Here is an 18,242-nt window from a genome sequence, read left to right as displayed (position 1 = left end):
ATAGGCCTTGTTGATCTCTGCACCAGACAGGATGCTCTTGCCAGCATACTTGGGGTCCAACATGTACGCTGTGACGTGTATGGGCTTCAGGCAGAAGTCTTCTTCAGGCAGAAGTCGCTTTTTGATGTATTTCAGAACTGCAGTTTCCTCTGCTTGGAGCAACAGTGAAGTGGGCAGGGCAGTACGAATTTCTTCTGTTACATCTGCAAGCAGAGTCTGTACATTAGACAGGATGGCATTGTCTCCCTCGATCCGTGCAATGGCTACTGCTATAGGTTTCAGGAGTTTCAGACTGCTTACCACTCTCTCCCAAAATACATCATCCAGGAGGATCCTCTTGATGGGGCTGTCCATATCAGCAGAGGGTGATATGGCCATTTCCCGGAAGATGATGTCGTTAATTATTCCTTGCCCACGAACATTTGACCACCCATCAGAGATGATTGCAATACAGTCTGCTTTCTCTATGATTTGTTTGACCTTCACTTGAACTCTTTTGAACTCTGCATCCAGAAAATTAGTAGACAAAGCATGTCTGGTTGGAGGGGTGTATGCTGGGCGAAGAACATTCAGAAATCTCTTCCAATACACATTGCCTGTGAGCATCAGAGGTGAACCAGTTGCATACAAAGCTCGAGCAAGACATTCAACAGCATTTCTCTGACTACGTTCCTCTGTTGAGTCAAAGACATTTCTCATTCCAGGAGGACCATGAGCTGTTGCTATCGATAAGGTGTTCTTCACATATTATTTGTCACAGTATTTGCAAATGTACACAGCTTTTCCTTCTATATTAGCTGCAGTGAAATGTCTCCACACATCAGATAGTGCCCGTGGCATTTTCCTGTAAAGATTAGAAAAAAATGAGTAAAAAAACCCAAATATAATTCCATGTACAGATAAATAGTTAAGCACTTAGATTAAACAACTCCTTTGTAAGATAAATGTTTTAAGATGAAACAGGTGAATTAACACTCCTCAGTTAGCAGGCTCAAGCAAGCTAAAACTCACATGGTAGCAAAAACTAACTAGCAGAAATTGTTAACAAGTTAGAAATTATTTAAACACACTTTGCTGTAGGCTACTATTTACTAGTTAACAAAAAATCATGTATGTAATTTAAAATATATTCACACCACCCAGTATTGTAATCAAAACTTACCAGAAAGCATGTAGTCCTTGGCTCAGACAGTGTAGTAGTGTGGGCTCAATAGCATCTCATTAGTGTGCAAGATCTTGAGAATCAGCTGTACATGTGATGGAAGAATGCACTGTGCATGCACAGGGTTGCAATTCCATTGAATTGGGGATAGTTTAACCAAAATATGCCACAAGACCTAGAATTGCCTTATGTGGATCCCACAAAAAAAGGTTCACTGTTATAAGCTAACTTTTTGATGAATTTAAGAAAATTCCCCAAATTCCTGGGCTCAACTTCCCATGGAAAATGTCCGACCCTTTGCAACCCTAGCTGTTACTGTAAGATAACCTATGGTCACTTCCTCTGTGAGTACTCTGTCTGTTCTTCCCATAAGTTCAGTTAGTTAGGCCCTAATGGTCTATCGGTCCATTATCCATGTTGATGTGTGAGGGAGAGAGAGAGAGAGAGCTGTCTGGCTTGGAAATGGATGTGTATGGACATTAAGCCCACATGCGTGTGTGTGTGTGCATGCATGTGTGTTGACAGCTACACGCACACACACACACACACAGAAAACTACAGGAAAAGGAAGACCGAGCATGCCCCCATTCTCATTGATGGGGGTGTAGTGGAGCAGGTTGAGAGCTTCAAGTTCCTTGGTGTCCACATCACCAACAAACTAACATGGTCCAAGCACACCAAAACAGTCTATGACTTGGGTCATAGACTGGAGTCTCTGACAATTTGATGGTTTTTCCTCTGACACCGCCTATTATATAGGTCCTGGATTGCAGGAAGCTTGGCCCCAGTGATGTACTGGGCCATACGCACTACCCTCTGTAGCACCTCACTGTCAGATGCCGAGCAGTTGCCATACCAGGCGGTGAAGCAACCGGTCTGGATGCTCTCGATGGTGCAGCTGTAGAACTTTTTGAGGATCTAGAGATCGATGCCAATTCTTTTTGCCATGCCCTCTTCACGACTGCGTTGGTGTGTTTGGACCGTGATAGATCATTGGTGATGTGGACACCAAGGAAGTTGAAACTCTCGACCCACTCGACTGCAGCCCTGTAAATGTTAATGGGGGCCTGTTCGGCCCGCCTTTTCCTGAAGTCCACGATCAGCTCCTTTGTCTTGCTCACATTGAGGGAGCGGTTGTTGACCTGGCACCACACTGCCAGTTCTCTGACCTCCTCCCTATAGGCTGTCTCATCGTTGTCGGTGATTAGGCCTACAACTGTTGTGTGGTCAGCAAACTTAAAAAAAATATATATATATTTCACCTTTATTTAACCAGGTAGGCCAGTTGAAAACAAGTTCTCATTTACAACTGCGACCTGGCCAAGATAAAGCAAAGCAGTGCGACACAATTTAGCAAATTAACACTGGAGTGATAGATGTGCAGATGATGATGTGGAAGAAGAAATATTGGTGTGCAAAAGAGCAAAAAAGTAAATAAAAACTATATCGGGATGAGGTAGGTAGATTGGATGGGCTATTTACAGATGGGCTGTGTACAGCTGCAGCGATCGGTAAGCTGCTCAGATAGCTGATGCTTAAAGTTTGTGAGGGAGATATAAGTCTCCAACTTCAGCAATTTTTGCAATTCGTTCCAGTCATTGGCAGCAGAGAACTGGAAGGAAAGGCAGCCAAATGAGGTGTTGGCTTTGGGGATGACCAGTGAGATATACCTGCTGGAGTGTTGTTATGGTGACCAGTGAGCTGAGATAAGGCGGAGCTTTACCTAGCAAAGACTTATACATGACCTGGAGCCAGTGGGTCTGGCGACAAATATGTAGCAAGGGCCAGCCGACGAGAGCATACAGGTCGCAGTAGTGGGTGGTATATCGGGCTTTAGTGACAAAACGGATGACACTGTGATAGACTGCATCCAGTTTGCTGAGTAGAGTGTTGGAGGCTATTTTGTAAATGACATCGCCGAAGTCGAGGATCGGTAGGATAGTCAGTTTTACAAGGGTATTTTTGGCAGCGTGAGTGAAGGAGGCTTTGTTGCGAAATAGCAGCAGACTCTAGATTTAATTTTGGATTGGAGATGTTTAATATGAGTCTGGAAGGAGAGTTTACAGTCTAGTGAGACACCTAGGTATTTGTTGTTGTCCACATATTCTAAGTCAGAACTGTCCAGAGTAGTGATGCTAGTCGGGTGGGCAGGTGCGGGCAGCGATCGGTTAAAAAGCATAGTTTTACTACCGTTTAGGGGCAGTTGGAGGCCACGGAAGGAGTGTTTTATGGCATTGAAGCTCGTTTGGAGGTTTGTTAACAGTACCAAAGAAGGGCCAGATGTATACAGAATGGTGTCGTCTGCGTAGAGGTGGATCGAAGAATCACCCGCAGCAAGAGCGACATCGCTGATATATACAGAGAAAAGAGTCGGCCCGAGAATTGAACCCTGTGGTACCCCCATGGAGACTGCCAGAGGTCCGGACCACAGGCCTTCCGATTTGACACACTGAACTCTATCTGAGAAGTAGTTGGTAAACCAGGCGAGGCAGTCATCTGAGAAACCAAGGCTGTTGAGTCTGCCGATAAGAATACGGTGATTGACAGAGTCGAAAGCCTTGGCCAGGTCGATGAAGACGACTGCACAGTACTGTCTTTTATCGATGGCGGTTATGATATCGTTTAGTACCTTGAGCGTGGCTGAGGTGACCAGTGACCAGCTCCGAAACCGAATTGCACAGCGGAGAAAGTACGGTGGGATTCGAAATGGTCAGTGATCTGTTTGTTAACTTGGCTTTCGAAGACTTTAAAAAGGCAGGGCAGGATGGATATAGGTCTATAACAGTTTGGTTCTAGAGTGTCACCCCTTTTGAAGAGGGGGATCACCGCGGCAGCTTTCCAATCTCTAGGGATCTAGGATGATACGAAAGAGAGGTTGAACAGACTGGTAATCGGGGTTGCAACAACGGCGGCAGATAATTTTAGAAAGAGAAGGTCCAGATAGTCTAGCCCAACTGATTTGTAGGGGTCCAGGTTTTGCAGCTCTTTCATAACATCTGCTATCTGGATTTGGGTGAAGGAGAAGCTGGGGAGGCTTGGGCAAGTAGCTGCGGGGGGTGCGGAGCTGTTGGCCGGGTTTGGGGTAGCCAGGAGGAAAGCATGGCCAGCCGTAGAGAAATGCTTATTGAAATTCCCGATTATCGTGGATTTATCAGTAGTGACAGTGTTTCCTAGCCTCAGTGCAGTGGACAGCTGGGAGGAGGTGCTCTTGTTCTCCATGGACTTTAGAGTGTCCCAAAACCTTTTGGAGTTAGAGCTACAAGATGCAAATTTCTGTTTGAAAAATCTAGCCTTTGCTTTCCTAACTGACTGCGTGTATTGGTTCCTGACTTCTCTGAAAAGTTGCATATCGCGGGGACTATTCGATGCTAGTGCAGTCCGCCACAGGATGTTTTTGTTCTGGTCGAGGGCAGTCAGGTCTGAAGTGAACCAAGGACCTTATTTGTTCTTGGTTCTACATTTTTTTGAAAGGGGCAAGTTATTTAAGATGGTGAAGAAATTACTTTTATACAAAGACCAGGCATCCTCTACTGACGGGATCCTCTACGGAACTTAATAATGGTGTTGGAGACGTGTTTGACCACGCAGTCGTGGGTGAACAGGGAGTACAGGAGGGGACTAAGTACACAGCCCTGAGGGGCCCCAGTGTTGAGGATCAGCGTGGCAGACGTATTCCTACCTACCCTTACCACCTGGGGGCGGCCCATCAGGAAGTCCAGGATCCAGTTGCAGAGGGAGGTGTTTTGTCCCAGGGTCCTAAGCTTAGTGATGAGCTTCGTGGGCACTTTGGTGTTGAACACTGAGCTGTAGTCAATGAACAGCATTCTCACATAGGTGTTCCTTTTGTCCAGGTGGGAAAGGGCAGTGTGCAGTGCGTCATCTGTGGATCTGTTGGGGCGGTATGTGAATTGGAGTGGTTCTAGGGTATCCGGGAGCATGCTGTTGATGTGAGCCATGACCAGCATTTCTAAGCACTTCATGGCTACCGATGTGAGTGCTACAGGGCGGTAATCATTTAGGCAGGTTACCTTCGCTCCCTTGGGCACAGGGACTATGGTGGTCTGCTTGAAACACGTAGGTATTAGACTCAGTCAGGGGGAGGTTGAAAATGTCAGTGAAGACACTTGCCAGTTGGTCCGCGCACGCTTTGAGTACACGTCCTGGTAATCCATCTTGCACCGGGGCTTTGTGAACGTTTAAAGGTCTTGGTCACATCGGCTACCGAGAGCGTTATCACACAGTCATCCAGAACAGCTGGTGCTCTCGTGCATGCTTCAGTGTTGCTTGCCTCGAAGCGAGCATAAAAGGCATTTAGCTCGTCTGGTAGGCTCGAGTCACTGGGCAGCTCGCGTCTGGGTTTCCCTTTGTAGTCCGTAATAGTTTTCAAGCTCTGCCACGTCCGACGAGCGTCAGAGCCGGTGTAGTAAGATTCAATCCTAATCCTATATTGATGCTTTGCTTGTTTGATGGTTCGTCTGAGGGCACTAACCACTAACCCACACATTGACTCTGTACTGGTACCCCCTGTATATAGTCTTGCTGTTGTTATTTTATTGCTGCTCTTTAATTACTTGTTCTTTTTATTTCTTATTCTTATTCGTATTTTTTAACTGCATTGTTGGTTAGGGGCTTGTAAGTAAGAATTTCACTGTAATGCACATGTGACTAATAAAATTTGATTTGATTTTGATACACACACCATCATCATCATACAACATTGGTATGTGTCAATCCCTCAATGCTAACCTTCGTAGGCATGGAGGCGGGCTTGGAGTCTGTGCAGGCGTTGATCATAGTAGGTGTACCACCAATCACGGTCGTGGTTATCGCGTTACCCTGCAGACTGAGGCCCTTGTCGACCCGGCGCCTGCGCTTGCCCATGTCCCGCTGCTCCTTCTGGCGGTTCTGCACCTCCATAAGGGCTGTGATGAACGTGTTCTTCACCTCCTTCTCAAACTCCAGCTCGTCACGGCGTGCCAGCTGGGTGACCAGCTCCTCGGAGTACTCCCTGATGGCCGCCTCCACCCGGCACAGCAGCTCCACCAGGGCCGAGCTGGGCATCACACTCAAGCCTGGAGGGAGAGAGAGGCATGGAGGTCAGGTATAGAGCTACATTAGCCTGGAGCCCCGCTCTGCATGAGCTGAGTCTTACCTGTTGAGTCTGCAGACGTGTTGCTGTGCGTTTTGCTGCCAACTTTACTTTACTTTGCTAGCTGACAACTTTACGTTTTTTTTGTTTTGTTTTTAATTACCGTTTATATTTTTAGTTTTTCCATCGCAACTTTCTTCCCTCATTCAACTTTTTCACTCCGGACGCTTTATCTGGACATAGTTCGTCAACACCTTCAACAGCCGAAGCTAAGTACTAACATTAACATGATGTCTTTTAATTGCAGTCGCTGTACTCATAATATACAGGAGAACGATCGCCTTACGGCGAGAATAGCTGTGCTACAAGCCCAGCTTCAGACGCAATCGTTAGGCAAGGGTAATTTCAGTGTAGGAAAGGAAGAAACAGCGTCTGTGCCACCAGTAAGTACAGATAGTAACGTTAGTATAAATCCCCCCGCACAGTCCCCGCAGCCGGACAACTTTCTCATGGCTTCTGGAGGGAAATGCTGTTGGAATGCTCAACCGGTGTCGCTCATTCAGCCGACAGAAACTTTCAACCGGTTCTCCCCATTATGTAGCGAGTCGGAGTCTGAGTCTGAGTTTTCTCTTGTCTCTACTCCTCCCGTTACGGGGTCTGAGACGCCGAAGGCTCCCACCATTAGCTCTGACAAATTGAAAACCCTAGTCATTGGCGACTCCATTACCCGCAGTATTAGACTTAAAGCGAATCACCCAGCGATCATACACTGTTTACCAGGGGGCAGGGCTACCGACGTTAAGGCTAATCTAAAGATGGTGCTGGCTAAAGCTAAATCTGGCGAGTGTAGAGAGTATAGAGATATTGTTATCCACGTCGGCACAAACGATGTTAGGATGAAACAGTCAGAGGTCACCAAGTGCAACATAGCTTCAGCGTGTAAATCAGCTAGAAAGATGTGTCGGCATCGAGTAATTGTCTCTGGCCCCCTCCCAGTTAGGGGGAGTGACGAGCTCTACAGCAGAGTCTCAGCACTCAATCGCTGGTTGAAAACTGTTTTCTGCCCCTCCCAAAAGATAGAATTTGTAGATAATTGGCCCTCTTTCTGGGACTCACCCACAAACAGGACCAAGCCTGACCTGCTGAGGAGTGACGGACTCCATCCTAGCTGGAGGGGTGCTCTCATCTTATCTTCCAACATAGATAGGGCTCTAACTTCTCTAGCCCCACAATGAAATAGGGTGCAGGCCAGGCAGCAGGCTGTTAGCCAACCTGCCAGCTTAGTGGAGTCTGCCAATAGCACAGTCAGTGTAGTCAGCTCAGCCATACCCATTGAGACTGTGTCTGTGCCTCGACCTAGGTTGGGCAAAACTAAACATGGCGGTGTTCGCCTTAGCAATCTTATTAGGATAAAGACCTCCTCCATTCCTGCCATTATTGAAAGAGATCGTGATACCTCACATCTCAAAATAGGGTTACTTAATGTTAGATCCCTCACTTCAAAGGCAGTCATAGTCAATGAACTAATCACTGATCATAATCTTGATGTGATTGGCCTGACTGAAACATGGCTTAAGCCTGATGAATTTACTGTGTTAAATGAGGCCTCACCTCCTGGTTACACTAGTGACCATATCCCCCGTGCATCCCGCAAAGGCGGAGGTGTTGCTAACATTTACGATAGCAAATTTCAATTTACAAAAAAAAAAATGGCGTTTTCGTCTTTTGAGCTTCTAGTCATGAAATCTATGCAGCCTACTCAATCACTTTTTATAGCTACTGTTTACAGGCCTCCTGGGCCATATACAGCGTTCCTCTCTGAGTTTCCTGAATTCCTATCAGACCTTGTAGTCATAGCAGATCATATTCTAATTTTTGGTGATTTTAATATTCACATGGAGAAGTCCACAGACCCACTCCAAAAGTCTTTCGGAGCCATCATCGACTCAGTGGGTTTTGTCCAACATGTCTCTGGACCTACTCACTGCCACAGTCATACTCTGGACCTAGTTTTGTCCCATGGAATAAATGTTGTAGATCTTAATGTTTTTCCACATAATCCTGGACTATCGGACCACCATTTTATTACGTTTGCAATCGCAACAAATAATCTGCTCAGACCCCAACCAAGGAGCATCAAAAGTCGTGCTATAAATTCCTTGATGCCCTTCCAGACTCCTTCTGCCTACCCAAGGACATCAGAGGACAAAAATCAGTTAACCACCTAACTGAGGAACTCAATTTAACCTTGCGCAATACCCTAGATGCAGTTGCACCCCTAAAAACGAAAAACATTTGTCATAAGAAACTAGCTCCCTGGTATACAGAAAATACCCGAGCTTTGAAGCAAGCTTCCAGGAAATTGGAACGGAAATGGCGCCACACCAAACTGGAAGTCTTCCGACTAGCTTAGAAAGACAGTACCGTGCAGTACCGAAGAGCCCTCACTGCTGCTCGATCATCCTACTTTTCCAACTTAATCGAGGAAAATAAGAACAATCCAAAATTTCTTTTTGATACTGTTGCGAAACTAACTAAAAAGCAGCATTCCCCAAGAGAGGATGGCTTTCACTTCAGCAGTAATAAATTCATGAACTTCTTTGAGGAAAAGATCATGACCATTAGAAAGCAAATTACGGACTCCTCTTTGAATCTGCGTATTCCTCCAGGGCTTAGCTGTCCTGGATCCGCACAGCTCTGCGAGGGCCTGGGATCGGGAGAGACACTTAAGTGTTTTAGTACTATATCTCTTGACACAATGATGAAAATAATCATGGCCTCTAAACCTTCAAGCTGCATACTGGATCCTATTCCTACTAAACTGCTGAAGGAGCTGCTTCCTGTGCTTGGCCCTCCTATGTTGAACATAATAAACAGCTCTCTATCCACCGGATGTGTACCAGACTCACTAAAAGTGGCAGTGATAAAGCCTCTCTTGAAAAAGCCAAACCTTGACCCGGAAAATATAAAAAACTATCGGCCTATATCGAATCTTCCATTCCTCTCAAAAATTTTAGAAAAAGCTGTTGCGCAGCAACTCACTGCCTTTCTGAAGACAAACAATGTATACGAAATGCTTCAGTCTGGTTTTAGACCCCATCATAGCACTGAGACTGCACTTGTGAAGGTGGTAAATGACCTTTTAATGGCGTCAGACCGAGGCTCTGCATCTGTCCTCGTGCTACTAGACCTTAGTGCTGCCTTTGACACCATCGATCACCATATTCTTTTGGAGAGACTGGAAACCCAAATTGGTCTACACGGACAAGTTCTGGCCTGGTTTAGATCTTACCTGTCGGAAAGATATCAGTTTGTCTCTGTGAATGGTCTGTCCTCTGACAAATCAACTGAACATTTCGGTGTTCCTCAAGGTTCCGTTTTAGGACCACTATTGTTTTCACTATATATTTTACCTCTTGGGGATGTTATTCGAAAACATAATGTTAACTTTCACTGCTATGCGGATGACACACAGCTGTACATTTCAATGAAACATGGTGAAGCCCCAAAATTGCCCTCGCTAGAAGCCTGTGTTTCAGACATAAGGAAGTGGATGGCTGACAACTTTCTACTTTTAAACTCGGACAAAACAGAGATGCTTGTTCTAGGTCCCAAGAAACAAAGAGATCTTCTGTTAAATCTGACAATTCATCTTGATGGTTGTAAAGTCGTCTCAAATAAAACTGTGAAGGACCTCGGCGTTACTCTTGACCCTGATCTCTCTTTTGACGAACACATCAAGACTGTTTCAAGGACAGCTTTTTTCCATCTACGTAACATTGCAAAAATCAGAAGTTTTCTGTCCAAAAATGATGCAGAAAAATTAATCCATGCATTTGTTACTTCTAGGTTAGACTACTGCAATGCTCTACTTTCCGGCTACCCGGATAAAGCACTAAATAAACTTCAGTTAGTGCTAAATACGGCTGCTAGAATCCTGACTAGAACCAAGAAATTTGATCACATTACTCCAGTGCTAGCTTCCCTACACTGGCTTCCTGTTAAGGCAAGGGCTGATTTCAAGGTTTTACTGTTAACCTATAAAGCGTTACATGGGCTTGCTCCTACCTATCTTTCCGAGTTGGTCCTGCCGTACATACCAATACGTACGCTACGGTCACAAGACGCAGGCCTGCTAATTGTCCCTAGAATTTCTAAGCAAACAGCGGGAGGCAGGGCTTTCTCCTATAGATCTCCATTTTTATGGAACAGTCTGCCTACCCATGTGAGAGACGCAGACTCGGTCTCAACCTTTAAGTCTTTACTGAAGACTTATCTCTTCAGTAGGTCATATGGTTGAGTGTAGTCTGGCCCAGGAGTGTGAAGGTGAACGGAAAGGCTCTGGAGCAACAAACCGCCCTTGGTGTCTCTGCCAGGCCGGTTCCCCTCTCTCCACTGGGATTCTCTGCCTCTAACCCTGTTACAGGGGCTGAGTCACTGGCTTGCTGGTGCTCTTTCATGCCGTCCCTAGGAGGGGTGCGTCACTTGAGTGGGTTGAGTTACTGACGTGATCTTCCTGTCTGGGTTGGCGCTCCCCCTTGGTTTGTGCTGTGGTGGAGACCTTTGTGGGTTATACTCGGCCTTGTCTCCGGATTGTAATGTTGGTGGTTGAGGATTTCCCTCTAGTGGTGCGGGGGCTATGCTTTGGCAAAGTGGGTGGGGTTATATCCTTCCTGTTTGGCCCTGTCCGGGGGTTTCTTCGGATGGGGCCACAGTGTCTCCTGACCGCTCCTGTCTCAGCCTCCAGTATTTATGCTGCAGTAGTTTATGTGTCGGGGGGCTAGGGTCAGTTGGTTACCTGGAGTACTTCTCCTGTCTTATCCAGTGTCCTGTGTGAATTTAAGTATGCTCTCTCTAATTCTTTCGTTCTCTCTTTCTCTCTGAGAACCTGAGCCCTAGGACCATATGTCAGGACTACCGGGCATGATGACACCTTGCTGTCCCCAGTCCGCCTGGCCTTGCTGCTATTCCAGTTTCAACTGTTCTGCCTGCGGTTACGGAACCCCTACCTGTCCCAGACCTGCTGTTTTCAACTCTTAATGATCGGCTATGAAAAGCCAACTGAGATTTATTCCTGATTATTATTTGACCATGCTTGTCATTTATGAACATTTTGAAAATCTTGGCGCTCTCTAATTTTCTCCTTCTCTCTTTCTTTCTCTCGGAGGACCTGAGCCCTAGGACCATACGTCGGGACTACCGGCCGTGGTGACTCCTTGCTGTCCCCAGTCCGCCTGGCCTTGCTGCTATTCCAGTTTCAACTGTTCTGCCTGCGGTTATGGAACCCCTACCTGTCCCAGACCTGCTGTTTTCAACTCTTAATGATCGGCTATGAAAAGCCAACTGAGATTTATTCCTGATTATTATTTGACCATGCTTGTCATTTATGAACATTTTGAAAATCTTGGCTCTCTCTAATTTTCTCCTTCTCTCTTTCTTTCTCTCGGAGGACCTGGGCCCTAGGACCATGCGTCGGGACTGCCGCCCGTGGTGACTCCTTGCTGTCCCCAGTCCGCCTGGCCTTGCTGCTATTCCAGTTTCAGCTGTTCTGCCTGCGGTTATGGAACCGCCACCTGTCCCAGACCTGTTGTTTTTCAACTCTTGATGATCGGCTATGAAAAGCCAACTGAAAATTATTCATGATTATTATTTGACCATGCTTGTCACTTATGAACATTTTTGAACATCTTGGCATAGTTCTGTTATAATCTCCACCCGGCACAGCCAGAAGAGGACTGGCCACCCCTCATAGCCTGGTTCCTCTCTAGGTTTCTTCCTAGGTTTTGACCTTTCTAGGGAGTTTTTCCTAGCCACCGTGCTTCTACACCTGCATTACTAGCTGTTTGGGGTTTTAGGCTGGGTGTCTGTACAGCACTTCGAGATATTAGCTGATGTACGAAGGGCTATATAAAATAAAATTGAATTGAATTGAATTGAATAGCCAAATCCTATGGTCATTGTCACAAACAGACAGATCTGAACCCAGGCAAACTGACATAGGTCTGAAGGGAGGAGGGGAGGAGACGATGGTTGTAATCGGGTATGGAGCTACGCTACATTAGCCTGTTGATTCCAGATGCTGTATAGCCAACTCTTATGGTCATTGTTACTAATAGATCTAGGACCAGGCTAACTGTACATAGAGGTGAACAGAGATTCAATATGCATAATGTTATATACTGTAGAAGGGATATCAAATTGCTTTCCTTGAGGGACAAAACACAATGACATAAACTGATTGGGAAAAAGAAAACCTGGGCCTGTATTCATAAAACATCTCAGAGTAGGAGTGCTAATGTAGGATCAGGTTCCCCCTGTCAATATAATCATATTCATTGTGATATAAAAGGAAATACTGATCCTAGATCAGCATACTTTGAGACACATACATTGAGACACTCTATGAATATGAGCCCAGTACCACTTCAGGCCTCAAGGGCAGGAATTGAATAGTCCTGCTGTATACATACAGTCAGTGATGTGTATTCATGGAAGCCATGGGAAGCCATGGGAAGCCAGGCTTCACAATTTTTTGGACCAATAATAAAAATATTTATTTTGTCTCTCTGTGTTTCATAATTGTACTTCAAATCACAAGAGGCTGAATGTATCTTAAAGGAGAAAGCATCCGAGCGAGCGAAACAGTGCCCCTCTGTCTCTCTACATGTAGGCCATCAAGCTGATGCTGTCTGGTCCAAACGAGCATGACATTGTTGTCGCCCATAGCATTGAATGCAAGGGAAGCCAGTGAGTATCTGGCCTCCCGTGACAAAAAAAGTATAAAAAATGTACCAATCAGCGTTGAGCTAAACTGAGCGAGCTCAACTGTGAATGGTTCTGGCGCACCAGAAAAAGTGTCGTCACTCCTATCAAATCCCATTGAGAGCATACTTGAACTGTTGCATCTCGTTGTGTTGTTGTCCTCTGGTGGCTAGCTAGCCAGCTAACAAAAATTGGCCTTTTCCTAAATTAGCCATGGATGGAAATAGGGATTTGGACTTGTGGTTTTAGAGATTTGGACTTGTGGTTTTACTTCATTCTCCGTACTGGCCAATGATTATAACGCTGATTCTGATCCAACCATTAATTCATACATTGTTGTGCCCCTGACCTGGGAGGATGGAAGTTCAATATGTAGCTAGATGGGTTGGCGCCCCCCCCCCCTTGGTTTGTGCCGTGGCGGAGATCTTTGGGGGCTATACTCGGCCTTGTCTCAGGATGGTAAGTTGGTGGTTGAAGATATCACTCTAGTGGTTTTGGGGCTGTGCTTTGGCAAAGTGGGTGGGGTTATATCCTGCCTGTTTGGCCCTGTCTGGGGGTATCATCGGATGGGGCCACAGTGTCTCCTGACCCCTCCTGTCTCAGCCTCCAGTATTTATGCTGCAGTAGTTTATGTGTCGGGGGGCTAGGGTCAGTCTGTTATATCTGGAGTATTTCTCCTGTCTTATCCAGTGTCCTGTATGAATTTAAGTATGCTCTCTCTAATTATTTCTTTCTTTCTTTCTTTCTTTCTTTCTTTCTTTCTTTCTTTCTTTCTTTCTTTCTTTCTTTCTTTCTCTCTCTCTCGGAGGACGTGAGCCCTAGGACCATGCCTCAGGACTACCTGGCATGATGACTCCTTGCTGTCCCCAGTCCACCTGGCCGTGCTGCTGCTCCAGTTTCAACTGTTCTGCCTGCGGCTATGGAACCCTGACCTGTTCACCGGACGTGCTACCTGTCCCATACCTGCTGTTTTCAACTCTCTAGAGACAGCAGGAGCAGTAGAGATACTCTGAATGATCGCTATGAAAAGCCAACTGACATTTACTCCTGAGCTGCTGACTTGTTGCACCCTCGACAACTACTGTGATTATTATTATTTGACCATGCTGGTCATTTATGAACATTTGGACATCTTGGCCATGTTCTGTTATAACCAGCACAGCCAGAAGAGGACTGGCCACCCTTCAAAAGCTGGTTCCTCTCTAGGTTTCTTCCTAGGTTTTTCCTAGCCACCGTGCTTCTACACCAGCATTGCTTGCTGCTTGGGGTTTTAGGCTGGGTTTCTGTACAGCACTTTGATATATCAGCTGATGTAAGAAGGGCTATATAAATACATTTGATTTGATGTAGAAGGCTAATGTTAACTAGCTAACGTTTCCCATGAATGGAAGTTAGGGTAGCGAGCTAGCATTTTAGCCAGGTAGCCTAGGACAACAAAAAATAAAATTGTGTACAGGTATGACAGAGTGGTGGACTGTTTCGTCAACATGAAAGAGAGGAGGATGACATTGGAGTTTCTCTATGAGTCAGAATGTTTTTCTACAATCACGAACACGCACGCACACACATAAATCAGAACCATGGACAGCCATATCACATTTAGCTTACGTGGATTGAACTAAACATTTTTGGGTATCTTTTAGTTGTCACTCTATTAGACTAAGCAGAGGTGATTTGATGATGTTGAAATGTCGAAGTTAAAATGATGCTGGAATAGTGGAGGCAGCTGCTGTTTTCTTTGCGACTTGCAGTAACTCTCTGAGGTTCTAAATCAATAGTTGTTTAGTGGTCTAAAAATGTCAGAAACATTAACTTGCTTGTACAAGCTTTAGCTCATGTAACTGTCTGTTACTGTACATGCAATATGCTTTGTGGCCTTTTGTTTTATTTTTAAATTAACCTTTATTTAACTAGGCAAGCCAGTTAAGAACAAATTCTTATTTACAATGACGGCCTACACCGACGCTGCGCCAATGGTGCGCCGCCCTATGGGACTCCCAATCACGGCCGGTTGTGATACAGCCTGGATTCAAACCAGGATTCAAACCACTTCACTGGACGGAGATTGCTATCTGGTTTTGTGATAAAATAAAGGTGTGGTTGTATTTATTCTGGCCACTGTGTCTTCTTATTTCTCGGCCATTACGCCTATATATCACAGTCGCAAGGCATATGATCTAACAGGTTATAGAGCAAACAATGCAATTATCACAACACATAGATTGTAATGTCTTTATTGGCCTTACAGTATATGAATTGAGTACATAAATGGGAGGAAAGTGGGATGATATCACCCGTATGTCACCTATGACGTTTTTCATTAGTCTTGACATTAAATTCTGAGAAGAGGAACTGGCCTTTGACTGTTTCTGTGACTGTGGGTGATACTATCCAATATTACTACTATTTTTGGAAGTAAACACACACAAACACACACCAAGCAGGACAAATAAAAATGTGTCTCATGCAGGAGAGCCACATGGTCACACAATGTCTTTCCACAGGGAACCATATTGAGTGTGTGACATGGCCCTCTGAAATGATCGACTCATACGAAAAATGCCTGCTGCAGGTTTGTCTAGTTATTCATCCTATATTCACCATAGAGGCTGAAGACTGATGAAAGTTCCAGATGTTTACTCAGGTAAACTGATAAGACAACCATATTGTCTGAACTATGAACCCTCACCCAATCAAAGTCCTATAAGCAGGGCGTTAGCCTACTGAGCTAAACCCTAGCCATTAACTCAAACAAACAATATTTTTGTCTCGGACAAGGTTACTCAGTGACACAGTCACAGCTCATAGAGCACATCTTTAACCACTACAAGATCGGTCAAAGGTCACTTTCTTTTTACACACTTCTATGAACAGGAAATAGATTTTGGAAAAGGTGTCTGTCCACAACTCCAATGAAAATCTCAATTGGACCTTGAATTGCTAAAATTTTCATTTGACTCTTTGGTATATGTGACTTGGTGTTTAACCCTTCAGGCAACCTTAGTTTTTGTACACTTACCTTCATAAGAAGGCATGTTGTTATTGGAGGCCTGGGACAGCTGTCTGATCTCTTCCAGAAGGGATGGGTTGGTCTTGGGTGAGGAGTGTCCACTCTCCTCCTCGTCGTCCTCCTCTGTCTCACCAGGGTCCGGAGAGTTCTCCATCATCTCAACTATCTCCTCAATGACCTTGGAGAGAGAGAGATGGATGGAAGGTAGATGAATGTACAGTAGCCTATGCTATAATGCAGAAGGGAGCTACTTGAAATAAATAGTCTTGCTATACATTTAGCCTTGGCCTAAATTGCCTTGGCCTTTCTAACCACTATTATTATAGTATATGGGGGAGTTAATGTATTCTACTTTTGTATGTTTTAAACTGTCTAAATTAGATTAAAGTAACTGTCCAGAGAGAATCTCACATTTAAAAGTGAATATTCTCTTAACTCATACCCAAATAATGTTGTTGACTCATCTTTTATTCATATTTGTGGCCAAAGCATACATTGGAGAAAACCCCACCTCTGACTTATATCTCAAACAGACCATTTCAAAAATGTTTGCTACTTCCTCATAGAGGATGATGGTCAATAAGCGGTCTACTTGCATTAATATTTTTAATGACCGGTATACGCCAACACCATTCTATTGTTGGGGTACGCACACACCATTCCAACACAGAAAAGCTGCTTTTTAACATACTTATTACAATTTTCTTTTAAGGAAAACTTTTTAACTTGTGTTGTAAATAATTATAGGTCATATTTCATAGAAAACTGGAAACACTGGACAGTTACTTTAACTAAACCCAGTAATATACAGTACCTAACTGGAAGTCCTACCAAGTCCTTTGGATAACAGGAAGTACATGTTTTTTTTTATATATTTTTTTTATAGGAAGTACATGTGTCTGTAGTCACCTGATCAGCAGTGAGGAGAGGCTCCTCGCTCAGGCAGTTTGCAATGTCATTCTTCTCGTTCATCTCCTCCTCTTTTTCATGAATCTGTAGAATACAAGAGGGAACGAATGAAACCATGGAAACCCATTGAGCCACATTAGTGCTACAGTAGCTTAACTTCTTAGTATTGGAAACAGAAACCATGGAAACAAGGTTTATAAATAAGAGTACAGAAAAGACATTCACCTATATTGGATTTATCTTTAGATTATTAGCATTGGCATTTAGGGAGCTAGTGAACATGGCCCAAATATGACCCCATTATACCCCTCTCTGCTCTTCATCTGAAAATACAATTTATTACCCTCGAGTTTAGAAGCCAATTTTAAAGTGTTTGGGTTGTGCTTAGTCAGACTCAAATTGCCCCAAATCTATCTATTGTCCATTGACTGTCTATTTTCTACTTGATTGCTTTTGTTGCTCATTGTTTTTATGCCATTGGCCTCACCCCAGTTAATCACTACAAGGATAGCAATCAGTAATAAACTAAACCGGGGGCATGGAAGGGTAAATGCTGATGGAATGCATGTGGTCCCGCTAGTGGTCCCGTGTGGCTCAGTTGGTAGAGCATGGCGCTTGCAACGCCAGGGTTGTGGGTTCAATTCCCACGGGGGGACCAGGATGAATATGTATGAACTTTCCAATTTGTAAGTCGCTCTGGATAAGAGCGTCTGCTAAATGACTTAAATGTAAATGTAAAAAATGCTTTCCACTGTTTGGAGAGTCACTTATACAGTAGCTTCTTGCTGGGGACTGTCTGTCTGCGTATTGGCCCTGACCCAGCCCTGTGCTTTGGCCCTGACCCAGTGCCTGCAGTTGCATGTGAGAGCAGACTACAGGAGGAGAGGGAGGAGGGTGGTTGATTGACAGATACTAAGTAGCATGCAGTCAAGGCAGCTCAGCCTTGATATTTGGTGTCAGGTCAGGTGACGTTAGCACCACAAGCACAACACACTCTAGCTAGCACGTTTGCTAAAACGTTGATCTCTTACAGCATGTTCTCCCACATTGCCTCACTAAAGAACACACTGCAGTCAGTTAAACATATCCATTCAAATGGATCAGGAAACATATCCATTCAAATGGATCAGCATCACTACTCTGGACGGTTCTGACTTAGAATATGTGGACAACTACAAATACCTAGGTGTCTGGTTAGACTGTAAACTCTCCTTCCAGTCTCACATCAAACATCTCCAATCCAAAGTTAAATCTAGAATTGGCTTCCTATTTCGCAACAAAGCATCCTTCACTCATGCTGCCAAACATAC

At 44.7% G+C, this 18,242-nt stretch overlaps 1 protein-coding gene and 1 non-coding gene across 3 annotated transcripts in view; one reads left to right on the top strand and one right to left on the bottom strand.

Annotated features, from left to right (window-relative positions):
• The window catches only part of LOC139537571 (fasciculation and elongation protein zeta-1-like), a 39,188-nt gene that overhangs the window by 8,756 nt on the left and 12,190 nt on the right, over nucleotides 1–18,242 (bottom strand). For both annotated transcript variants that reach the window (XM_071339036.1, XM_071339037.1), the window contains exons 4-6: nucleotides 16,933–17,016; nucleotides 16,033–16,201; nucleotides 5,909–6,234 (exon numbers count right to left, since the gene is read on the bottom strand). In XM_071339036.1, the coding sequence (XP_071195137.1) occupies nucleotides 5,909–6,234; nucleotides 16,033–16,201; nucleotides 16,933–17,016 (579 nt within the window). The remainder of the gene's footprint in view (nucleotides 1–5,908; nucleotides 6,235–16,032; nucleotides 16,202–16,932; nucleotides 17,017–18,242) is intronic.
• trnaa-ugc (transfer RNA alanine (anticodon UGC)) lies at nucleotides 17,514–17,590 on the top strand. Its single transcript has one exon. It is a non-coding gene; the product is annotated as a tRNA-Ala (tRNA).

This window comes from Salvelinus alpinus, chromosome 13 (genome assembly GCF_045679555.1).
Source record: "Salvelinus alpinus chromosome 13, SLU_Salpinus.1, whole genome shotgun sequence".
Taxonomy (NCBI): domain Eukaryota; kingdom Metazoa; phylum Chordata; class Actinopteri; order Salmoniformes; family Salmonidae; genus Salvelinus; species Salvelinus alpinus.
Note: the sequence above shows the minus strand (reverse complement) of the source record. Positions and strands in the feature narration are given on the sequence as shown.